Raw genomic sequence first — 27,019 nt, forward strand, 5'->3', positions numbered from 1 at the left:
ATGGATAGCACTACAGCATAGCAGGCATTATTGTGGAGAATCTTCAGAGTAAAGAAATGAGATGCACTCACCCAAGCATTTATCTTGCGGCAAACTTTATTTCATAAAAATGGCACAGCGGGTAGATGCGGGGGGGGGGGGGGGGGGGAGCAGCCTCACAGCGACAGAACTGTTTCTTGCGCGCCAAGCGCACTTCCTCAGGCTGCCGGCAGATTGTGTGCTGTGCAGTTTCTTATTGGATTGTACCCCGTATAGCCACCCAGGTGTTTCTACTAAGCTTCGGTCTCCCATAGACCCTATTTGTGGATTGCAGTGCCGGACTTACTTTACCTTTCTTTGTTGCGGATTATTGTGGAGACAGGGCACCATAATGGCAGCAACATCTGCTATATGTACGCCCATTGTGGTCTAATCTGAGGGCCATGTGAGGCACTTCTCAGGCTGTCTGATGGAAATAAAGAGGCCCATATTTCTGGAACGGGGGGCTGGGTGGGGGTTCACCACTTTGTCTCACAGTAAAAAAGGGGCTATTTCTGATTTGACCACAATTCCTCTTTAAACAAGAACCCCCATTCTGATCAAGTCTGTTTTTATAAAACAGTATTCGAAAAGTTATCCCCTATCCATATGATAGGAATAATAAAGACAGAGGAAAAATGTTGGTTATGCAGGCACGCTGTGTTCCATTCATTTGGAGGACAATTTTCCTAAAGTGGCTCTAAAGATAACATTTCTGTAAATATCAACAGAGCAAAGATACATAAGGTCAGCATAAATGTGATTTCCGAGAACACTAAGACATTTACCATACAGCTACACCATTCAACTATTTCATTATGAACCATGTCCTGAAAGAACTTGGTGTGACTTGTTATTACAACATAACTACAGTAATAACAAACTAATATACAGTAATGTGTGAAATGTGTTCATGACTTTAGTATTTTGGCACCTCCTCAATTACTGTAGACTGTGCATGGACATTCCCAATAGAAGATTCTCTATCCGCATCCACACACCGAGAAGAGATGTTCGTAGGTGACAGGCCGGTGATTCATCTCCTGACAGGAACAAAGCCGCTCCTGCTCAGCAGTCGCTATTCAAGTACTTGAACATGTCAAGTCTGACTGTAGACACGTGAATCATCACTTCTATATACCTGATATTTACTTGGGTCTAGGGAACTCCATGTGTAGACAGACTGCCCCGGGCTGGAAGAAAGCTTGTCACGCCTGAGTCTGTCAGTTCCTACAGAGCCTTGCTTTTGGCAAAATGTTTAACTATAAGAATGACATGTACCTAAATGTCAACTCCATTAATCAGGTCTATTCACACGTACAGTATTCGGCGCAGATTTGACGCTCAGGATTTAAAGCTGTGCTCAGTCATTCAGTTTACATTGAAATCTGCAGCAGAAAATAATGCGCATTAAATCTGCGCAGAATACTGTACGTGTGAATATACCATAAAGAGGAAATGTTAAATGCATAGTTTACTAGTTTAATATAATATAATATATATATATATATATATATATATATATATATATATATAGACTAGGCTAAGAGAAGCTGGGTAGGCACTTTTGCTGGGCTGCTAGGGGTTAATTGGATAGAGGTAATCTGCTATATGGAAGGATTGTCTGTGGCGCAGGGATGTGTGAAAAGTGACTGACCGGGAGTGCAGATCCAGACATAAATTGTAGCATATGCGATACTTAGAAAAAACAGAAGATCGCACTCACCCGGTAAATAAAATGTCCTCTTTATTCAGTAACTTCTAAAACATTTCCAAGTGGGGGTAGAGAGATGCGGTCAGCATAAGCCAACTGACCGGCCTCTGCCGGTCAGTCGGCTTATGCTAACCGCATCTCTCTACCCCCACTTGGAAATGTTTTAGAAGTTACCCAAGAAAGAGGACGTTTTATTTACCGGGTGAGTGCGATCTTCTGTTTTTTCTAAGTATCGTATATTATATATATATATATATATATATATATATATATATATATATATATATATGTATGCAAATCAGCTCATTACATCACCTTCTCAGGCAATGTTCCCTGGTATCAGCTTAGCTCCAGTTACGGAATATAAAAAGCTAATTGGGATTAATGCCAAGCCAGAAATCTCTCTCCAGAAGGAAAGAGTACCCATCTGCAGACAGTTGGGTACTCTTTCCTTCTGGAGAGAGATTTCTGGCTTGGCATTAATCCCGATCAGCTTTTTATATTCCGTAACTGGAGCTAAGCTGATACCAGGGAACAACACCTGAGAAGGTGATGTAATGAGCTGATTTGCATATTCCCCTACCCAGAATGCCTGCTGAGTGCTTAGTGGCCCTTGAAAGCTCCGTCACACCAGGAGTGGTGAACTCTCCCTGAGTTAAATACTCATCCCGTTTAGTATATATATATATATATATATATATATATATATATATATATCATGTATACAAGAACTATCTGTTCCCACTCTCCAATTGTTTTATGGAAACTTGCAAAAATTCAGAAGTAATGTACTTTATTCAGAAGGGAAACCAGAGTACTCACTGCGGCATTGTTCCTTGATTTGACTTGAAAGAGAAGCCTTCACTTTCTGAGTCTGAAGAACTGGCCCCTTAAATGAAACAAGAAAACATTTTCAGAAATACAGTAAGGGCAGGGTGACATGAGGGGTGCATCGGTAGTGTATTTGATGCTGCGGATGCACTGCCAGCAGTCACAGAGGGACTGCAGAGCGAGCTCTCGGCTGTAGATGATTGATCACCTTGATATTTTATGCCATAAAACCGCAAAGCATTGCATTTTCTTAACATAGTTGACTTGTCAAACCCCTAATGATGATCCTCTTTAATAACACTATCACAGGCGTTCGTGAGAGACATATTGTTAGCAAGCTGAGTTACTGGAATTTGCAGGTATTTTACAAAGAGAGCTAATTACTAAAGATATAAAAACCCACAAGTTCATCTAGTTCAGCTCTTTTCAGTTCCCATTGTTGGTATCATTGCCACAGTGAAAAGATGGAATTCCTTTCATAATCAATTTGGCTATTGCTACTGCAAAAACCGCAACCAATATGGCAATGGATGCAGTTATTACCTTGCATAAATAAAATAATTAATAAATACATTAATAAATACATACATGAAATAATAAGATGCAGTTACGGCTAGGTTCACATGGCCATTCTCTCCCATCCTGCTATTCTCCCATCATTGCTGCTAAACGAACCATATGGTGATCCCTTAACTTACAATGGCCTCAACATATAATAGTTTCAACATACAATGGTCTTTTTTGGACCATTGTATCTTGAAACCAGACTCAACATACAATGCTACAGACAGTCCAGATCTGTGAAATGTGTCAGTGACTGGAAGAACTGACCAATTAGAATGGGCATTTTACTGGTAAAACACCTGTATTACTGAAGTGCATGCACTGACTGGCTGTCTGGTAGTGCCCCCTACAGTATACGGAGGTACTACATATTTTGTACTATTCTGTGCCAGGGATAGCTGCACCAGGTAAGGGCGGCTGCATGTTACTTTTTTAGGACACTGTGTGTCCTCTACATAGACAGTGATTTACAGCTCCCAGCAGATCTTTCTTACTTTTATATGGAAGGATTTGCTTTATCTATATTAGTTATCTATTTATTTTTCTTTAATCTTCACTTTTTCCTATATCTGGATGACATTTTGGTGGCTTCAGAACCAATTACCAGGTTTCCATAAAGTTATGGTCTCAACATACAATGGATGTCCTGGAACCAATTAATATTGTAACTTGAGGGACCATTGTACTAGCAAACAGATGCAAACTGATGCCATAAACTGGCATCCTGTTGCATCATTTTTCAAAGGGGTACTCCAGTGGAAAACCTTTTTTTTTTTTTTTTTTTTTTTTTTTTTAAATAAACTGGTGCCAGAAAGTTAAACAGATTTGTAAATTACTTCTATTAAAAAATCTTAATCCTTCCAGTACTTATTAGCTGCTGAATACTACAGAGGAAATTATTTTCTTTTTGGAACACAGAGCTCTCTGCTGAATCACGAGCACAGTGTTCTCTGCTGACATCTCTGTCAATTTTAAGAACTGTCCAGAGTTCCTAAAATGGACAGAGGTGTCAGTAGAGAGCACTGTGCTCCTGATGTCAGCAGAGAACTCTGTGTTCCAAAAAGAAAATAATTTCCTCTGTAGTATTCAACAGCTAATAAGTACTAGAAGGATTAAACATTTTTAATAGAAGTAATTTACAAATCTGTTTTACTTTCTGGCATCAGTTCATTAAAAAAAACAAAAAAAACTTTTCCACCGGAGTACCCCTTTAATCCACTTGTATCCTTTATTTGTTGCTCACTCCTCTTCTGAGCATGCTTAGAAGTAATAACAGATCAAAAACGGATTAGAAATTAATAAAAAACAAATTTGAAGGAAATATATTGCCTAGATTTTTAGTTTCCAGATTAGAGCTGGATACTGAAACATGTTCTTTTTTCCAAATTTGCTTATTGACTTCCATTTTCTAATCCACATTTATATATATATATATATATATATATATATATATATATATATTTATATACACACACCATATATGGAAAGGAACCGGCACTGTGTAAGGACTCTAGGCCCAAGCGGGTGCTCTGCTACTGGAGACAAGACTCAATGTCCCATGGTAATGCAAATCCAAGGAAGAAGCGGCACTCCAATGTGGCAAAAAAATTGTGTTTTTATTCACCCATCCAGTCACAAGTGCTACGTTTTGGTCTACACCATGAGACCTTTCTCAAGGGTTTGAGAAAGGTCTCATTGTGTAGACCGAAACGTAGACCTTGTGACTGGATGGGTGAATAAAAACACAATTTTTTTTTGCCACATTGGAGTGCCACTTCTTCCTTGGATTTATATATATATTTCAGTTTTTGTTCATTATTATGGAAGCAGCCATCAGGCCTATGCTGTTTTTAACAGCATTTAGCGACATTCTGTGCAGTAAGCCCCATGGACAAAGGCAACAACAGACAGGGGCTGTCCAACTAACATGAATGGGAAAGATTTCTGAGCATGCTCTGTGGACTTTGAAAAGGCAATTGCACAGAATCAATTCATTTAAAAACTTCAGTTGCGGATTTTGCTGAGATTGTGCATTTTCACATCACAATTTACAACAGCCGAGGATTTATTCAATATTTTGACTCCCCCTTAAAGGAAATGGGGGGAAATCAACAGACTGTCTGCAATATGAATTGATGTGCTGCTTTAAAATCTGCACCGTAAGTCAATTTCTAGACTAATTTTGAGCAGTTTTATTTTATACAAATTTCGAGATTGTGAATATATCTGCCCAGTGTGAACATACCCTTAACCTCCACTATGAATATCCACCCATATAAACTATTTCACGAATTATATAATTTACACACACACATATATATATATATATATATATATATATATATATATATTTATATTTATATATATATAAATTGAGTAATTCTGTAAATCCTAAATGGATTACAGTGTGAGTGGCTATAATCTGTATACCCTGGCAGTATGGAAGGATAAATGGCATTTGTACATTACAAAATCTCATATGTCTTTCTTTATTGTCTTACGTTACCTTCAACAAAAACTTCTGCTGAAGAGGTGTCAGAACCAAGGGCGTTAGATGCCACACAAGTATAGCGTCCTGTGTCGTCCTCAAAGGCTTCAGCAATGACAAGCACGTGAAAGCCGTCCACCTCAGAGGAGATGATAATGTCAGGCGAGTTGTGCAGCTCTCTTCCTTCACAGAACCACCTGGAGACACACAAACATCCCAGATATTTAAACTGTCCAGGAGGAGGAGGGGAGAGGATGGGTAGGGGCGAACAGTGGGGAGAGTCATATAGTATCAGATAAAAGTGTCTATGACCGATAGGCAATGAGTCATTGAAGAGATTGATCATAATGTATATGAATGAAGAACAAGACATCAGCTCTCACAATACTGTGCAGGTCGGTGATAAGTAAACTTTATAGACAGGACAATGAGCTCAAAAATCGAAATGAGGAAAGGCAGATTCACGAGCTCTGGGATAGGCTATCTGCAGGGACGATTTATATGTCTAGACTCCAGATACACGGGCGCAAATTCTACATTATGTTTAAAGAAAGGCAACCTTGGCCAAAAGCTGAAACACATGCTGGGACCTGTAGTTATAAAACGGCTGGAGGCCAAATTTTCACGACTGCTCTCAAAATACAATAACATGCAGCATCCCAGTATTCAGTTGCCCGTATAGGAATGAATGGCCTCAAAATATTCCATTACAATTGTTTACAGTGTATGCAAAAATCCCTGAGTGTAAGTAAACACTATGCACAGTCACAACCGGACTGCAGAAGATTCGCTTTTCAAGCCCAACTACAAGCGACCTTAAAGGGGTATTCCAGGCCAAAACGTTTTTTTATATATCACCTGGCTCCGGAAAGGTAAACAGATTTGTAAATTACTTCTATTAAAAAATATTAATCCTTCCAATAGTTATTAGCTTCTGAAGTTGAGTTGTTGTTTTCTGTCTAACTGCTCTCTGATGACTCACGTCCTGTGGGGATATTCTCCCATCATGCACAGCTCCCGGGACGTGACATCATCATTGAGCAGTTAGACAGAAAACTTCAGAAGCTAATAACTATTGGAAGGATTAAGATTTTTTATTAGAAGTAATTTACAAATCTGTTTAACTTTCTGGAGCCAGTTGATATATATAAAAAAAGGTTTTGCCTGGAATACCCCTTTAAGGTACTCTGCTGCTCAGCATTTGAAACAAACTGTTCCGAACGCTGGAGCCGGTGCCGGGAGCTCTGGACGTCATAGCCCTGCCCCCTCGTGACGCCCCGCCCCTTCAACGCAAGTCTATGGGAGGGGGCGTGACATCCGTCACGCCCCCTCCCATAGACTTGCATTGAAGAGGCGGGACGTCACATCATAAGGGGGCAGGGCTATGACATCACAAGCTCCCGGCACCTGCTCCAGCATTCAGAACAGTTTGTTCCTAACGCTGAGCAGCGGAGTAACCCTTTAATGCTTCTCCCAGTTTTTGGCAGATCTCTGATCCCTCTGGGATCTACCATCAATCAAAAGGGCTAATATTCCAATGATGGCCATGGTGTAGTGTAATTCAAAAGTTAATTCTACTGTAATTATTAAATGTACCACTTGGCTTGTCTAGTAAACCTCTGCTATAAAAGTATTAGGTCATGTGGAATTACAACTCCAAGCAGGACCATTGCAACGCTAAGGGTATGTTGTTAGTTGTTTCAGAAACTAGAATACTGCAGACCGTACAAGTCAACATAGTACTGATACCAGACAGTCACAATGACATTCAGTCATGTCCTCTCTAGAGTTATTGGGGGAGATTTATCAAAACCTGTCCAGAGAAAAAGTTGCTGGGTTGCCCATAGCAACCAATCAGAACGCTTCTTTTATTTTTGAAAAGGCCTCTAGAAAATGAAAGAAGCGATCTGATTGGCTGCTATGGGCAACTCAGCAACTTTTTTTCTGGCCAAGTTTTGATAAATCTCCCCCATTAATACATTTCTTCCATCTGGTCCAGAGCACTATGACATCTTCCAGCTACCTCCTGCTTCTCTACACATCTTTGACTCCTCATTTTTTAATCTGATCCTTACCCTGAATACTGAGATAAGTCCCTCATACTTCCGTATACAGTGCTTGTGAAAACAACAATTGCCCCTCTATACATAGAAATCGCAACAAGCTGTGCCCCTGGAAATAGATTGCAATACACAGTGAACTCAAAATTAAATATAAATTAAATATAACACACTATACCTCATGAAATTAGTTAAAATACACTGTGCCCCCTAAAATTAATTATAAGACATACCGTGCCCCCTGAAATACGGTACATAATAATACACAGTGGACCCTGAAATGATTTTTTTTAATACACACTGTGCCTCTGAAATGAATTATGATAATACATAATGGGGGAGATTTCTCAAGAACTGTGCAGAGGAAGAGTGGCGCAGTTGCCCATGGCAACCAATCAGATCGCTTCTTTCATTTTTAAAGAGACCTGTGAAAAATGAAAGCAGCCATCTGATTGGTTGCTATAGGCAACTGCACCACTCTTCCTCTACACAGGTTTTGATAAATCTCCCCCAATGTGCCCCTGAGTTAAATTATAATAAACACTGCTTCCCTCCATTCCATTCAATGCTTTTAAGTAAATAATCCTCACTTTTCCATCTTTTTACTATTTTATCTAACCATGCTGGTTTTCTTTACAAGCCTGGGAATGATGCAGGTGACATTACGATATTATCATGTTGCAACGTTGCCGGCATTTCTTGCTCCAGCGAAATGTTTGTAGGATACATATGTTAAAACAGAAGTGTTTTGCATCCAGCATTCTACGGAGTCTGGTCAAGGGTTTTTCCAGGACATGGCAGCAAAAAAAAAAATTGCCACTATAACAGGATATATAGTAAACTAACCTCAGCCTAATCATAGATGCTTGACAAAGCAGCCAGCAAATCTCTGCCCAAATACAGCTCTATACATTTGTTAGTGTTGATGGGTCTGCCACAACTTATAAAATGATGCTTTTCTTCTCAGGCTTACATGTCAAGAAGGTGTAGCTGAACTGCTTAAAGGGGTACTCCGCTGCTGTGTTTGGAACAAACTGTTCCGAATGCTGGAGCCGACACCGGGAGCTCGTGACATCATAGCCCCGCCACTCTTGATGTCACATTACGCCCCCTCCCATACACTTGCATTGAGGGGGCATGGTATGACGTCAAGAGTGGCAGGGCCATGACGTCACGAGCTCCCGATGTCGGCTGTCACGCCCCCTCCCATAGACTTGCATTGCGGGGACGGAGCGTGACTTCATGAGAGGACGGGGCTATGACGTCACGAGCTCCCGATGCCGGCTCCAGCATTCGGAACAGTTTGTTCCAAACGCTGAGCAGTGGAGTTCCCCTTTAAGCAGTTCAGCTATTACAGCATTACTTGCCTCCTGGGCCACCCTCCCTTCCCTTTCCTACTTGTTTGACATACACTACACTGAGCCTCGTCTCCAAATCCAGGAGACAATATCTACAAACCAGAGCATGCCTTTTGTATTTAAAAAGCGATATTCAATTTCAGATCAAGGGTGGTGATTTTACTTTATTACCAACAAAAAATACAACTATTGGACATAAAACATAGTCTGATCCTGAGATAGTGATCACTCACTTGAGTTTCTACTTACACTAGACATTGCTCAGCAATGTCCTGATTTCTAACCTGGGGCCAGTAAGTCATGATGAAATACTAAGATGACAAAGCAATGTTCTCATTACTGGCACATTACTAACAAAAAAGCTAGAATTCTATACAGACACAATAATTAGACCGGCTTAAGTCAGCAGGGATATCGAATAAACGCTATCTAGTATATACAATAAATAGCACAAGCTTGATTGATAGTTGTTTTACAGTCTGCAGAACGGCCAAACACCATTCTCACTTTTGGCTGATACAACAGTCGGGCTCATGACGTATCTTTTTTTAGTTATCATATTGTTGTACTACTTTTCAAATGGTGTTTCTGTAGACGTTTCTGTTGAACTGGTAGCTCACTACCGTTCTGGTAGATCGTATTAGCTTGTGTGTTTTTTGGGGCTTAGTGATTAGAGAGTTTTGATCATCCCTTTTATTTTTAGTGACTTTTCAGTGGATAGTGACTTTTTAGAGACTTTTTAATGGATGTACAGAAAGTAGAGACTTTTACATGGACAGTGATGAGATTTCACCACGGAGAAATCAGCTGGAAACCAAAAATAACATTACCACAGTGACAGTAATGCTTAAAGGGTACCTGATTTATAAAATACGCAGGTTATTCTAACAAGTGTTTCACTGTTGCAAACCTGTTTATATTTCAGGCAATAAAAAACACAATTTAAAGAGTACCTGTGATGATCTTGTAACATTTTATAATCCTCCCAGTTGACTGCCCCCATCATGATAAACCACCTCCTGCCTTTATTTTTTATTATTTGTCAGTTTTCTACCTTGATATTGCTCTGTATTTTCTGCTCAGTCAGATTCACAGACTGAGAAGGGGCGTTCCCCAGCAGGCATGATATCATCTGAAGCCATACAGGGGAGAACTTCCTCCCTCACTGCTACACACAGCCCAGAGCAGTTCAGTGTGAGATGAGCTATGATTGGCTAAGGCTGCACACACACCCCTCAGCCCTCCAGACTGCATTTCCTGATTTTGGACTTCTGCCAGGCCAGCAGGAGTCCAAAGTCTGTGAAAGACATGTGGGAAATTTGCTCTATGCAAGTAGGGAGACACCTAGTGGCAGCTTTTTTAAGCACAAATAAAACATAGAAAACTTTTTTTTTAAACAAAATATATCAGAAAGATTTTTTATTTACTATAAGAAGTGCAATACCAAAAATTAGTTTAAATAACAGTGCCCAATAAACAAAAAAAAAGCCTGAATATGCTTTCGCTCTTCATTTAGATGACAACAAAGTACAAAAAGCATATATGGTTTAATTAATATATTGATTGATATATTATCTGTTTACTTTTACATTGCCATTTACATTGGTGTGGGCATTGCAGTTTTCCTTTGAAGAGTTTGCTACTAAGAAACTTTGATCACAACAAATACAAATAGATAGTTCTCACTCATCAATCACTGGTTTGGGACTCCTCCAATAAAAACAGATCCAGTGCCAGTACATGTGAGACCAAAATGACTGGTAGAGCAAGAACAGAGAGGGAACACAGACACAAATGTTCAATAATCACCACAAACAGAGAGGGATACATATAGAGTAAACCAAGTAAAGAGGTCCAAGTGAAGAGGTTATAAATCCAAAATACATAAAATTGCAAAATACATAGACACTGATTCTGTCTGTCTTTTGCAATTTTAAGTATTTTGTATTAATTATGCATGAAATAAAATTATCGGTACTATTTTAAACTGTATGGTCCTATTGCGTGTTTTTTGTTTTTGATAGGATGTGTCAAGAACAGATAGGAGCACAAGCTTTTCATAGTGTCAGTAGAGTTCTCCGCGGTATCTACAACTTCCATGGCACCATATGTAATTGAATGTTAGGGACCAATTTAATAGCGCTACCTTTTAGCAGTGACAAACACAGAATAATAATAATAGTAAAAATCAGTGTCATCAAAAATATTTATGTGGCGCCAACATGTTTCGTAGCATTTCACAATTCTGAGGGATCATGTACAGACAAAAATCTGATGTTACAGAACTACACAATAATAACTCAAACAAGAGGAGTGGGGCCCTACTCAAAAAAGCTTCCAGTCTGTGAGGAAATAGGCTTCAGACAAAAAGGCAGAAAGTGCTCATGGTTTAGCCCTCTTTGATAACTACGGTAATGCACATGAAAATGGACAAGCCAGTCACCAGTCAATCTCTGTCAATGTCAAGATGTAGGTGCATGGACCTGTATAAAGGGGCACATGGAGATAATAGGTAAGAAGCTTTGTATGGCACTACTGTGTTGTTGTCCTAAAAAAACTAGGAGTATTTTTTTATTAATTGTTTTTTTAGATAAAAGGTGGCATAGCTATAGGGAATGCAGAGGGTGTAGTCAGACCTGGGCCCTAGGGCATTAAAGAGCCCAGCAGCCCTATGGGTATTGCAGTCTATATTCTCTGTACTGTGACACCACTGATGTTTCCCTTATGCTTTAATACTGTATTCATTATCTCTAGCTTTATCACTGTATCACTGTGAGATCACTGCATAAACGTTCTCTGGATTAAGATATCACTTTTCATTTCTTCTTATTGCATCCATCTATTGTGGTGCCTTGTTATTATTCATGTGCTGAGACATCACTCTGGTCATTAGTTGTGACATCACGGTATAATGTGATGCCATTAGTTCTGCAATGTCACTGTGCACATTATTCCCATGCTGTGACATCACTTTGTGCAGTAACATTTCCCATGATTTCTTTACATATGTACTATAATATACCTGTCTTTTTACTCCTGTGCTGTTCTTACTCATGACATTACCAATGACACCAGTATGTATATTATGTCTGTGCAGAAATATCACTGTTTACTATCGCTACATGATGACTTGTGATGACGTGTATGATGGCGGTACTATAATATAACTGTGTTATGTGTTAGTGTAAGAAGTGTAGAGATCATAGCTAAACCTGAAAACTGGTGTCAGGGGCGGTTCAATGGCTCCCCAGGGCATAAAAGGAAACAAAATCTATAAACTGCATGTAAAGGTGGGGTGCAGTCAGGATTCATTACTAAATCCTTAATACTATCCCATTAAAGAAAGGTTGCATTACAATGGTCAATAGAAGAAGATAACATGAAACCTTCATGAGATTTACACAAGATAGGCATCTTGTGTTTCAATACAAAGAACATCTTTCTTAATCCATTAATCCCCTCAGATCCTTATCATCTCTAAAGTGAACTACACGATATAATATGGGAATAGACATGTGTAAAATGCTATACTCTTTATAACTAATCTGTGCTACCTTCAAGTTTATTCTGCAGCTAAGAGTGATCTTCCAATAATCATAAATATATGAACTTGCTGAATTTACTCAAGTAATTTTAGTATTATTTCTTAATGTATTTAGGCTATGTTCATATGAGAAAAGTGGAGTACATCTGTAGTATACATTGAGATATCTGCTGAAAGGCCTACTGTGCTTTTGAGTCATACAAAAAAATATACATTTGAAAAAACACTAAACATAATCACTTGTAGATTTTGTTCTGTCCATTAAAATGAATGTACCAGCCATGTATATCCTGTCATATATGTTTGCTCAACTTTTCTGCCAATATCCAGACATACCATATTCTACAGATGTACCCCACTCCTGATGTTTAATACAAAGGGGAAAAATTAGTGTACATCACTAGTGAAGCCCCTAACAGCAGGCAGAGTGATAAAGAAATGCACTCACCGAGTATTGTTGCTCTCAGGGCACAACACCTGTTCAGACATTTATGGTACTGGTATCCGTGGTCAGTACAGAACAGTGTGCTGGCTGGGTGGGTGAGAGGCCTTCCACGTGAGAATGAGTGTCTAGTGTGTCTTCATGAGTAAACCACCAAATTGGTGTATGGAGTTGTCATGAAAGGGGGTGGGAAGGAAGATAGTTTCACCTTAACTGTCCCTACAACCGCTATTCCTACCTATTGCCCATTGCCCTAAACGATGGATCAACAACCACGAGGATGGTCTCTATACTGTGTCAAATCAATGGCTGTCAAGTCAAACTAAATAAATGGAACGGTACATGTGGGGGAACAAGTTAGAAACATAACAGGAATGCCAAGAAGCAACAAACAGATAATACAAGGCAGGATATAGCATACTAACATACAGTTCAGGAACCAGGATCAAGATAAATGGCAGATATGATAATATGAACAAAACTAGAAATAAGGATAAATATACAGCAGACAAAACCAGGAGATTCAGAGGGAAACAGGTTAACTGAATGTCAGAACACTAAACAGGTCAGGATAACAAGAGCACAATTCACAAGACCAAAAACACCCCACTCCATGAAAGGAATGGACAGCAATAATAACTCCAAATGGACTCCTAGCTAGCGGCATAGTGTGGAACGGATACCAGCCAAGGTGGAAACATAAATAAAAATACATGAAACACGGGGAGAGACTCCAACATACTCCTAGATAGACGGATTAGCTTGGAACAGGATACTATTCTAGGAGATCAAGGATCCAACAAGGTCAAGCAGAACTGATACAAAGGCATAATGTGAACATGAACTAAGATTCACAAAACACAGGCAGAACAGAATATAATCTGAACACGGGGCTAAACAAGGAACAGTAAATATGTGGAATGCAAGAGTACTAAAACCTGACAAGGTACTAAACAAAGCAGGCTAAAATCCAGATATCAATAGCATAGACAGGACAGATAACCATGGTCAAATGCAAGAAATGTGCTCAGACAGACAAAGGTGCATAAAGAAACATGGTCAAAGTAACAGGTGAAATTACCATCCCAAAGCAGCACCTGAAGAGGCCTTACATACACTCCCAGTGCTGAAGGGCTGGAAGCATTAACTCTCACAATAACAGAGAGAGAAGTTAACACATAAATTATTCAGATATAAACTGCATGTCTGAACAGGCCCCAAAACAGAAAATACCAAAAAAAACTAATAAACGGACATTACAGGAGTTTTATAAGCCATGCCCATGGGTAAAAACAAAAACAAAAAAACAAACAAAAACATTGTGGCTTGGTATATAATCCTTTAGGGGTCCAACATTGATTTGAAATAGTGCTACCCCCAATAGTGATGAGGAGCATATCATTTTAGAGGAGAGCTAATTTGCATACTATTTTTCCCCTGGTGCAGTGCATGGCTTATAAAACTCCATTTGCCAGTTTGGCGGTCTCCTCATGTCCTCTAGAAGATGCACTACCCCCTCAGTCTCACATCCACAGGCAGAACAGAGTTTGAGGCAAATATATCCTATCACTGATACATTGTTACATATTTGGGCTGGATGTGCACTATCCATGACTAGGGATGGAATGTAGTCAGGTGCCATTATATCATTTTAGTGCACTATTATTCTATTAACATCAATTTATAAAAGGAAGCTCATCTAAAACCAAAATTTGCATTATAAGTATTGCTGGTAAGGAAAAAAGGGCACACAAGACGAAATAAGTGGGTGCTAAGTGTTTTACGGGTCAAATGCTGTGACCAACATGAAATTTTGAGCTACACTCTTGGTGACTAGAGACTAGAGTAATTCCTCATCCACTACTACGATAACTGCATTAGAAAACTATTTTAGGATAATTGAAAAAGCAGAGCTAGTTGTGGGCTTCTGCAAAATGTCCAAGGGATCCCAACTTAGCAGCAGGGCTGTAGAGCTGACCAAGAATAATAGACAGTGGAGCCAGTGCTTGTTTTAAAGCACTCTTTCCAGCTACTGTAAGTTCACATTGTGTCCCAGGTGAGACTTGGCAAGCTCACAGTGTGCAGAGATATATTTTAGTGTTTTTGGATAACCTGATATGTCTGGATAATACAAATATGGATTTTATAGCGTCTGACTGATAACTATAGCATACTATTAAGATTATGCTCCGAGTCGTTCTGGAGCATTAAAATAGAGTTGGACAATGACCAGCTAAACTAATGTGTAACAGAAAAGCTTCATTTGGGTATGCTTCTGTGTTCTGAACACAAGAAACATACATGTACCATAAAAACCTATTAAGTTGGAACTTGATAAGCTGCTTATTCTGGATATAGTCATATACCAACTAGAAATACTATCCATAGACTTTTCACCATGTTGTTTAATGTCATATGTCAGATTTATCTGAATTTCCACAGTTGCTGGAAAATTATTGCTCCACAATACCCCTATAATGATGCACCAATCTACCAACTGTGGAAATAAAACTAAATCTAATATATGACTTTAAACAACATGGGGGGAGATTTATCAAAACCTGTGCAGAGGAAAACTTGCCCAGTTGCCCATAGCAACAAATCAGCTTGCTTCTTTCATTTTTATGAAGGCCTGTAAAAAATGAAAGAAGCGATCTGATTGGTTGCTATGGGCAACTGGGCAAGTTTTCCTCTGCACAGGTTTTGATAAATCTCCCCCATGGTGAATGGTCTATGGCAGTGTTTCCCAGCGGGGCACACCTTGCTGGAATTTTTTTGTAGATAGTTTGTAGATAGTTTTCCCTCTGTAGTTAGCATTTTCCCTGCATATAGGGCCACCTGTAGTTAGCATGCTCCCTGTCAATAGCTCCCCCCTTGAAAATTGGGCCCCCATTAAGTTTGCTTGCCCCCAATAGTTAGCTTTCCCCTTTGCATATAGTCCGTCCTGAGGAAAAATTTCCACCTGTAGGTAGCTTCCCCCTGTAGTTAGCTTGCCCCAGTAGGTAGCTTTCCCTCTTTATATAAGGGCCCCCTGTAGTTAGTTTGCCGCCAGTCGATAGCTTCCCCCTGTAGTTAATTTACCCTCTGTAGGAATAATTTTAATCACCCCTAAAGGAGAAAATATAAACATGCTCACCTCGGTTCCTCCACAGTCGTCTTCTCCAGCTTATTTCTGCGGCCACTAGAGGCCACAGGACGCTTCTCTACCTACAGTACAATAACGTCATCATGTGCATCCCTGAAGAAGTGATGTTCTCGGCCTCTATTGGCTGCAGGCAGAGTCACTAAAGGTTGAAAGCCCCTGCCCCTGGAGACCACAGAACTAGAATGTGCTAAGAACCCTGTGATGGTGATATGCCACAGGGGTCCTAGCACATCCCATTGCCATCTTCCCCACTAGACTGCTATGGCACACCCATTTAGAACCACTGGTCTATGAATAGTATTTCCAGTTGTTGTATGACTACATCCAGAATAAGAAGCTATTTTTGTCCATTTTCTAGTTAAGGGAGGGGGACGGATGCTATTGAGCACAGTTTTTTTTAATTTTATGTGCCCCCCGGAACCCATTTAAGTAGAAAATTAATGTGTTAATACATCTCTAAGGGTGTACTCACACATGGCCGATAGGCTGCACATTTGCTGCAGATTTGTTGCAGATTTTCCAAAACAGCTTCAATGGGGAAGTTTAAAATCTGCAGCATACCTGCCATATGTTAACATACCCTAAAGAAGAGTTTTTGACTTGGGACAGTCCCTATTTGATATAATGGTCTTTTGACAATAAGACGATGACAAAATGACCCCCTGTTGGGACCCCTACAATCAGCTGTAAACTGCAGGGAAACCTGACAATAAGTGTTGAGTATTGCTACATCACACATGTTCACATATGTGATTATTCGCGAGGAAGAAAACTTTACTATTGGTTGCTAGGGATGTTGTTGATAACCTCTAACAAGTGTATTTGCATCATTTAAATTGGCCCACAAGTGAAAAGAAGGAATATGCAAATATTCACATATGCGCATATGCGGAAAAAGTGGATATTCTCAATTTTGAATATAAAGCAAATATATATTCGCAATATTCATGAATTTGCGATATTCGCGATAAAAATAAAAAATGCAAATATTCGCGCCCAACACAATTATTGTGTAATACAGGAAAGAAGAGGTCCTAAATAGCAAGACATGCCCTTTGTAACCATTCTCCATCCTGGAGGATCATGAACAGAGGAACCCCCAACTCTGTTAGCTCAGAGTTCCCTTCTAGGGCACATACAAATCAGCCCATATAAAGCATTACGGTCATTTAGAAAAAAAAAATGACATATCATGCAGACATGGCAAAAGTTTACCAATCTCTAGATATAGCTGGGTAAAGTTCCCTGGCTCAGCACTCACTACATATATATATATATATATATATATATATAATAATAATAATAATAATAATATAATAATCTATATTAGATTGTTAGGCTCAGGTCACACTACATTGTTTATTTTCAATAGTACTTAACTGCTCAAAAAAATAAAGAGAACACTAAGATAACACATCCTAGATCTGAATTAATGAACTAATCTAATCTTTACATAGTTGAATGTGCTGACAACAAAATCACAAAAAATTATCAATGGAAATCAAATTTATCAACCCATGGAGGTCTGGATATGGAGTCCCACTCAAAATCACAGTGGAAAACCACACTACAGGCAGATCCAACTTTGATGTAATGTCCGTAAAACAATTCAAAATGAGGCTCAGTAGTGTGTGTGGCCTCCACGTGCCTGTATGACCTCTCTACAAAGCCTGGGCATGCTCCTAGACAGTCTGTGGTGCAGTGAGACATGATGTCCCAGATGTGCTCAATTAGATTCAGGTCTGGGGAACGGGCGGGCCAGTCCATAGCATCAATGCCTTCCTCTTGCAGGAACTGCTGACACACTCCAGCCACATGAGGTCTAGCCTTGTCTTGCATTAGGAGGAACCCAGGGCAAACCGCACCAGCATATGGTCTCACCTAATGGCAGTCAGGCTACCTCTGGCAATCACATGGAGGGCTGTGCGGCCCCCCAAAGTAATGCCATCCCACACCAAACTGGTCATGCTGGAGGATGTTGCAGGCAGCAGAACATTCTCCACGGCATCTCCAGACTCTGTCACGTCTGTTACATGTGATCAGTGTGAACCTGCTTTCATCTGTGAAGAGCACAGGGCGCCAGTGGCGAATTTGCCAATCTTGGTGTTTTCTGGCAAATGCCAAACGTCCTGCACGGTGTTGGGCTGTAAGCACAACCCCCACCTGTGGACGTCGGGCCCTCATACCATCCTCATGGAGTCTGTTTCTGACCGTTTGAGTGGACACATGCACATTTGTGGCCTGCTGGAGGTCATTTTGCAGAGCTCTGGTAGTGCCCCTCCTGCTGCTCCTTGCACAAAGGCAGAGGTAGCGGTCCTGCTGCAGGGTTGTTGCCCTACTACGGCCTCCTCCATGTCTCCTGATGTACTGGCCTGTCTCCTGGGAGTGCCTCCATGCTCTGGACACTACGCTGACAGACACTGCATACCTTCTTGCCACAGCTCGCATTGATTTGCCATCCTGGATGAGCTGCACTACCTGAGCCACTTGAGTGGATTGTAGACTCTGTCTCATGCTACCACTAGAGTGAAAGCACCGCCTGCATTCAAAAGTGACCAAAACATAAGCCGGGAAGCATAGGAACTGAGAAGTGGTCTGTGGTCACCACCTGCAGAACCACTCCTTTATTGGGGGTGTCTTGCTAATTGCCTATAATTTGTTCCATTTGCACAACAGCATGTGAAATTGATTGTCAATCAGTGTTGCTTCCTGAGTGGACAGTGGGATTTCACAGAAGTGTGATTGACTTGGAGTTATATTGTGTTGTTTAAAGGGGTTGTGCGCTGTCCTGACTTTCGGAGCTCCGCTCACAGCGTCCGGAAGTTCATTACTCCGAACGCTGTGTGCGGGCTTCCGTGTTCGCGGCCGCCGGGCGTGACGTCACGCCCGGCCCCTCGTGACGTCTCGCCCTCCCCCTCGTGACGTCACGCCTGCCCCCTCTATCAAAGTCTATGGGAAGGGGGTGTGACAGCGTTCGCGCCCCCTTCCCACAGACTTTCATTGAGGGGGCGGGCTTGACGTCACGCCCGGCGGCCGCGAACACTGAAGCCCGCACACAACGTTCGGAGTAATGAACTTCCGGACGCTGTGAGCGGAGCTCCGAAAGTCAGGGGCAGCGCACAACCCCTTTAAGTGTTCCCTTTATTTTTTTGAGCAGTGTATATAAGGCAGTTCTTTTGCAAGACCGACATGCCAAAAGTTTTTCTAAATGACAGTAACACATTTATCTAGTATGGATGGATAGGACACACTGTGAGAGCAGTTCCTTTTTAAGTGTCTCACCACATCCTATGGACACCCCTAATAATTGTTTGGCAGAAGAGGTCAATAGGTTCTCGTAGAGAAGTATTCTATAGGACAGCTGATAAGGAACTTGAAGGATTTATACTGCTCGCTGTCCTACTGATGGGATCTACAATTTGGCATACCAGTGTAAGGCAGGTAGTGGCCTGCTGAATACTCCTTTTTCCTTTATTAGAAGTAAAGGGAAAGAGGTTAACTATGAGAAGAGCCGCAAAGCTCATCAAATGTAATGTTTGTCTCATATTTCTGCACCAGATAAAAAGAACCTTCTATTTTATATAAGATACTATGCTGACTATTTTCTTTGTGACAGCTTACAAGCCTAAGCTTGCTTGTTATACTGGGTAGATTTTATGTCTACCAAGATGGCTTTTTAAAATAACTTGGAAGTTATCCACAGAACATATGGAATGATCCTCTAACATATCAGATAACAAGTTCTTCAATTTGACACCTACAGTGCAGAGGAGGAAGACATTTGCAAGCCAGAATGTATGTCCCACATCTTTTCTGGTCACTGTAGAGGCAAGGGAAGCAACCTGACCTGCATGTGTCTCTTCTTATTTAAAGCGCACCTGCCACATGCAGCCATCTTTTTTATATTTACTGATGGAAGAGGCAACCTACTTCTTTCAATGGATGAAATCCAAAATATATGCAAATGAACAATGGGGGCATTACCTAAAACAACCAGCCAGAATTATTCTTACAATTTAATTTGAAAGAAACTACCCCACATTTTTTCCCCCGTTTTGATAAATCTCCATCATTATGTCTGTATAACTAATAAAAATGTCTGGATCCCCAACTACTATTATAATTACCGTATTTTTCGCCCTATAGGACGCACCGGCGTATAAGACGCACCCAATTTATAGGTGTAAAATCTAAAAAAATAAAGATTTTGATCCCAATAGTGGTCTTCAACCTGCGGACCTCCAGATGTTGCAAAACTACAACTCCCAGCATGCCCGGACAGCCGTTGGCTGTCCTGGCATGCTGGGAGTTGTAGTTTTGCAACATCTGGAGGTCCGCAGATTGAACACCACTGCATAGGAGGTAATACTTACATGTCCCCGCCGCTCCGGACACGTCACCGCTGCCCTGGATGTCGCTCTATCGCTGTTGCCGTGTCCCCGTCGCTCTGGAACGTCTCTGCTGCCGGCCGGGTCTCCTCACTCTCCGTCGCCGCCATCACGTCATTACGCACGCCTATGCACGTACGCGACAACGTGATGACGAGGAAGGAGAGCGCCGGCCATACAGGGGATCCCTGAACGGAGAAGACACCGAGGAGGCAGGTAAGGTCCCTCCCAGTGTCCTGTAAGCACTAACCCGGCTATTCAGTCGGGCTGTTTGGGACCGCTGCGGTGAAATCCCGAACAGCCCAACTGAACAGCCGGGTTAGTGTCCCTTTCCCTTCAGACGCGGCGGTCAGCTTTGATCGTCGCGTCTGAAGGGTTAATACAGGGCATCACCGCGATTGGTGATGTCCTGTATTAGCCGCGGGTCCCGGCCGTTGATGGCCGCAGGGACCGCCGCGATAGGGGTATATTCGCCGTATAAGACGCACCGACTTTTTCCCCCCAGTTCCCCCCAGGGGAAGAAAAAGTGCGTCTTATACGGCGAAAAATACGGTACATAAAATGTTACTATCACTTTATATTCTTTGTTTAAAGATACAACCATCATACATTTTTGTTAACTATCCACTGGGTAGACTATTGCAGTAGCCATTTCCTCTAATAGTTTGGTTTTAACAAGATAGAAGGAGGTTGTTACAGACTGGTGCCTATTAGGTTCAAATCACACTACATTCCATTCTGTCCAATGTACAGTATATAAAGAAAATTCAAGTGTCTGCCGATATGCATAATTTATTAGGTGTGGCATTTGATCACTGCACCTAGTCATCTAATCAGGCTGCTGGTACTGAGGTTCACCCAGGTAAACGCATTAAGGAGGTTGAGTCCAATTCACATCATGTGCAGTTTCGATCTTTTATTTATTTATTTTTTAATTTAAGCTTTTAAGAGAAATATTGCCTTAAGGGGAAAGTGATTTGATCTACTGTATAATTACAATTTTGATGTTTTATGAAGATTTAAATGCTTAAGGTTGGATTTACATGTTGAATGTATACAGCATTTTCATGTTTTTACTGCATTTTATGCTGTAGTTTTCAAAAGTCTTGGTAAAAAAAAAAATTTTTTTTACTGTGATTTGCACAATTGTAAGATATTTTTTTCTGCAATTTCGGGAAAAGAAGAAAACGCATCAAGAAAGGCAATGTGTGAACACAGGAGAGGAGTGTATTTCCAAATCCCATAGCTAACGCTGGGAGGGGTCTGTGAGCAGCAGAAGTGATGTAATAGGTGTTGATATCATCCTGTAGGTCTCTGGACAGTTCCTGACACAGGCAGAAGTGTCAGCAGAGAGCACGGTGATCAGACAGAATAGAACCACAGCAGCTGATAAGTACTGGAAGGATTAAGATTTTTAAATAGAAGTAATTTACACATCTGTATAACTTTCCGCCCCCATTTGATTTGAAAACATTTTCTTTCGATCGGAGTACCCCTTTAAATATTGGAAATATTATACATTTGTTAAATATTATCGTTTACTGATAATGCAGCTCTGGATATATAGATCTAAAGGATCATTTTCTTTCTTAAGCTATTACAACTTTTGTCTATGTAAGTGCTAAGAAGTAATTTCCACTCTTGTTTTCTCTTCAATTACTACATGGTTGTCAATGGTGAACTATTAGCTTTATACTCAGCGAACCACAGTCATAGTCCAAACATAAAAGAGATCCCGACTATATTTTGTTTGACCTGCTCAGATTGCATAAGAAGTTGTCAATCACTCACAAGTCTTTGAAGCACAAGAGATCAAAGGAGACTCTTATTAAAATCCTGATTCACTGGGATGGGATTGTCCTCCACAAGCTGTAATAGACATAATCCCAGAATGATTCATTATTTATGCTGAATTACAACTGACTCTCACTCCATCAAACATAGCTATATAGTTACTATATAGGAACAGTGCATTGTGCAGCTTGTGTACACGAAAAGCACAAGCAAATAATACGAATTCTTACAGCTAAGTATTATTTGTCTACTGGGGAGTAGATCAATGGATATTACACATTTCTACCTAAAATACAAGTCCTTGAGAGGATGAGAAGCGAGGAAATGAAATGGCACAGGGGGTGATAAAAGGGCAGATAAAGTGGCACAGGGGGTGATAAAATGGCACAGGGGGTGATGAAGGGGGAAAATTAAATGGCACATGGGTTGATGAAAGGGGGAGATGAAGTGGCACAGGGGATGATAAAGGGTATGATGAAGGGCACAAGGGGTCATGAAATTGCACAGGGTAGCAGTCACATTTGTAAACCTGATACAACGCACAACATGATATCTTCAATTGGTGCTACAGCGAGGAGTGCATCACAAAACTATGTATGTCTAAAAAGGGTGTCACCAACATGAAAACTTTGGAAAGCCCTGCTCTTTGAGATATGTAAGTGGTTGCTATACAGGTTTTCCCAGACATAGATATAACAAAAACATGGCTAAAAAGAATTGTTAAATTCTTGCTTATTACTTATTATGGTGCAAAAAACTTTATCTTCTTACGACATACAAGTTTGCTTTTGCAGCCTCTACAGTGTTCTGTATAAGCTCTATTCTCTCCCTACACTTGTACACAGACTATAGTATATGATTTGATACTGCAATGTATCTGTTCTCCTCCCATTCCCCAGCCAGCAAGAGCTGCCCTCCAAGATGTCTCCCTTCTCTAACCCTTTTTTAGCTGGTTTGGAACTGTCTGCTGTTACTGAAAGAGTAGAAAGTCCATCTGACAGACTTATCTTATCGTTAAGTAGCAGCTAAATGGTAGAAAACAAGTTATGAAGACTATTAAGAAAGTTCCATCATTTTGCCTTTAAGAACCAACAGTGTCAAAGTGTTCATAGACTTCAACAACACAAGTGTCACGATTCGGCTTCCAGGTAGTGGATCCTCTGTGTCAGCGAGGGAATGGCGTGGACCGTGCTAGTGGACCGGTTCTAAGAGGCTACTGGTGTTCACCAGAGCCCGCCGCAAAGCGGGATGGTCTTGCTGCGGCAGTAGCAACCAGGTCGTATCCACTAGCAACGGCTCAACCTCGCTGACTGCTGAGAAGGCGTGGGACAGAAGGACTAGGCAGAGGCAAGGTCAGACGTAGCAGAAGGTCGGGGCAGGCGGCAAGGTTCGTAGTCAAGATGGATAGCAGAAGTTCAGGTAACACAGGCTTTGGACACACTAAACGCTTTCACTGGCACAAGGCAACAAGATCCGGCAGGGGAGTGCAGGGGCAGTGATCAGATATAGTCTGGGAGCAGGTGGGAGCCAATTAAGCTAATTGGGCCAGGCACCAATCATTGGTGCACTGGCCCTTTAAGTCTCAGAGAGCTGGCGCGCGCGCCCTAGAGAGCGGAGCCGCGCGCGCCAGCACATGACAGCAGGGGACCGGGACGGGTAAGTGACCTGGGATGCGATTCGCGAGCGGGCGCGTCCCGCTGTGCGAATCGCATCCCCGACGGCCATGACAGTGCAGCGCTCCCGGTCAGCGGGACCGACCGGGGCGCTGCGGGGAGAGAGACGCCGTGAGCGCTCCGGGGAGGAGCGGGGACCCGGAGCGCTAGGCGTAACAGTACCCCCCCCTTAGGTCTCCCCTTTTCTTTGTCCGGTAACTGCCTCCCCTGGGATGAGGACACCGGGAAAGAATGGAGGGTTTCCTCAACGGCAGGCAGCACAGCAGGAGTGGGAATGGGGAGGGAGGGCAGAGGGCGAAGCCTGGCACGGGGCAGTGTGACACCAGGACGGGGGCCATGAGGAGGCACTGAGGCTTGCCTGACGGGACTGGGAGGGGGGGAGAGGCACTTCCTATGGCAGGCAGAGTCCCAGTTCTTGATCTCCCCGGTGGTCCAATCAAGGGTGGGAGAATGAAGCCGGAGCCATGGCAGACCGAGGAGGACCTCAGAGGTACAGTTGGGAAGGACGAATAACTCAATCCTTTCGTGGTGGGGTCCAATAGACATCAGGAGGGGTTCAGTGCGGTAACGCACGGTGCAATCCAATCTGACTCCGTTGACCGCGGAAATGTAGAGCGGCTTGACGAGACGGGTCACCGGGATGCTGAATTTATTCACAAACGACTCCAAAATAAAATTCCCAGAGGCACCAGAGTCCAAGCAGGCCACGGCTGAGAGGGAGGAGTTGGCTGAAGGAGAAATCCGCACGGGCACCGTGAGACGTGGAGAAGCAGACTTAGAACCAAGAGACGCCACACCCACGTGAGCTGGGTGCGTGCGTGCGTTTCCCAGACGTGGAGGACGGATAGGGCAATCCACCAAGAAATGCTCGGTACTGGCACAGTACAGACAGAGATTTTCTTCCCTACGGCGATTCCTCTCTTCCTGGGTCAGGCGAGACCGATCCACTTGCATGGCCTCCTCGGCGGGAGGCCCAGGCGTAGATTGCAACGGATACTGTGGGAGAGGTGCCCAGAGATCTAAGTCTTTTTCCTGGCGGTGCTCTTGGTGTCGCTCAGAAAAACGCATGTCAATGCGGGTAGCCAAATGGATGAGTTCTTGCAGGTTGGCAGGAATCTCTCGTGCGGCCAGCACATCCTTGATGCGACTGGATAGGCCTTTTTTAAAGGTCGCACAGAGAGCCTCGTTATTCCATGATAACTCGGAAGCAAGAGTACGAAATTGGATGGCGTACTCGCCCACTGAAGAATTACCCTGGACCAGGTTCAACAGGGCAGTCTCGGCAGAAGAAGCTCGGGCTGGCTCCTCGAAGACACTCCGGACTTCAGCGAAGAAGGACTGGACTGTGGCTGTGGCAGGATCATTGCGGTCCCAGAGCGGTGTGGCCCAAGACAAGGCCTTTCCTGAAAGAAGGCTTACTACGAACGCCACCTTAGACCGTTCTGTAGGAAACAAGTCCGACAACATCTCCATATGCAGGGAACACTGAGACAAAAATCCACGGCAGAGTTTAGAGTCCCCATCAAATTTGTCCGGTAGGGACAAGCGGAGGCTAGGAGCGGCCACTCGCTGCGGAGGAGGTGCAGGAGCTGGCGGAGGAGATGGTTGCTGCTGTAGCAGAGGCAGAAGTTGCTGTAACGTGGTGGTCAACTGCGACAGCTGCTGTCCTTGTTGGGCAATTTGCTGCGATTGCTGAGCGACCACCGTAGTAAGGTCAGCGAGACTTGGCAGCGGCACCTCAGCGGGATCCATGGCCGGATCTACTGTCACGATTCGGCTTCCAGGTAGTGGATCCTTTGTGTCAGCGAGGGAATGGCGTGGACCGTGCTAGTGGACCGGTTCTAAGAGGCTACTGGTGTTCACCAGAGCCCGCCGCAAAGCGGGATGGTCTTGCTGCGGCAGTAGCAACCAGGTCGTATCCACTAGCAACGGCTCAACCTCGCTGACTGCTGAGAAGGCGTGGGACAGAAGGACTAGGCAGAGGCAAGGTCAGACGTAGCAGAAGGTCGGGGCAGGCGGCAAGGTTCGTAGTCAAGATGGATAGCAGAAGTTCAGGTAACACAGGCTTTGGACACACTAAACGCTTTCACTGGCACAAGGCAACAAGATCCGGCAGGGGAGTGCAGGGGCAGTGATCAGATATAGTCTGGGAGCAGGTGGGAGCCAATTAAGCTAATTGGGCCAGGCACCAATCATTGGTGCACTGGCCCTTTAAGTCTCAGAGAGCTGGCGCGCGCGCGCCCTAGAGAGCGGAGCCGCGCGCGCCAGCACATGACAGCAGGGGATCGGGACGGGTAAGTGACCTGGGATGCGATTCGCGAGCGGGCGCGTCCCGCTGTGCGAATCGCATCCCCGACGGCCATGACAGTGCAGCGCTCCCGGTCAGCGGGACCGACCGGGGCGCTGCGGGGAGAGAGACGCGGTGAGCGCTCCGGGGAGGAGCGGGGACCCGGAGCGCTAGGCGTAACAACAAGCGTGTTAATACTTGAAAATGTTCTTCTAGGAGGTTCTCCACTAAAGTTGAGTCTTACAAAATATGTCTCAGGTTATTTCAGATTGTGCCTTGCAGTTTCTGTCTAACCTATATGATAGGCTTATTCTCAATAAGAAATACAATGTTAAAAGAAAGGCATACTTCAAGTTATATGCTTTTTATTGCTTACTGCTCTGTAGAGTGGTACAGCTTTCTGTGCTATTCTATACAGAAAACCCTGATGGGTACCACATCAAAGGAGGCCAATATGACACTATTGGAATCCAGTGGGAAATGGTGGTCAGTGGTGTCGTGGTACACCCCATTTACCCCATCAGACCCTTCATCTAAAGACACACAACACACACCTAATTCTACACCATTGTAGCAGCCTAGCACCAGCACTGCACCAGCCAGCACTGTACCTGCACTACCCAGCACTGAACTGTACCAGCCATTTTATTTATGTCCACAGTAAAATGTCAACCAATGAGACTTTGGGACAATGTTATGATGTGCTTACATTT

At 42.6% G+C, this 27,019-nt stretch overlaps 1 protein-coding gene across 1 annotated transcript in view; it reads right to left on the reverse strand.

Annotated features, from left to right (window-relative positions):
* Positions 1-27,019, reverse strand: part of PALLD (palladin, cytoskeletal associated protein) — a 236,780-nt gene that overhangs the window by 172,963 nt on the left and 36,798 nt on the right. Inside the window, exons 2-3 of the mRNA XM_056560987.1 lie at positions 5,634-5,812; positions 2,555-2,621 (exon numbers count right to left, since the gene is read on the reverse strand). Of these exons, the coding sequence (XP_056416962.1) occupies positions 2,555-2,562 (8 nt within the window). The 5' untranslated portion in view covers positions 2,563-2,621; positions 5,634-5,812. The remainder of the gene's footprint in view (positions 1-2,554; positions 2,622-5,633; positions 5,813-27,019) is intronic.

This window comes from Hyla sarda, chromosome 1 (genome assembly GCF_029499605.1).
Source record: "Hyla sarda isolate aHylSar1 chromosome 1, aHylSar1.hap1, whole genome shotgun sequence".
Classification (NCBI taxonomy): Eukaryota; Metazoa; Chordata; class Amphibia; order Anura; family Hylidae; genus Hyla; species Hyla sarda.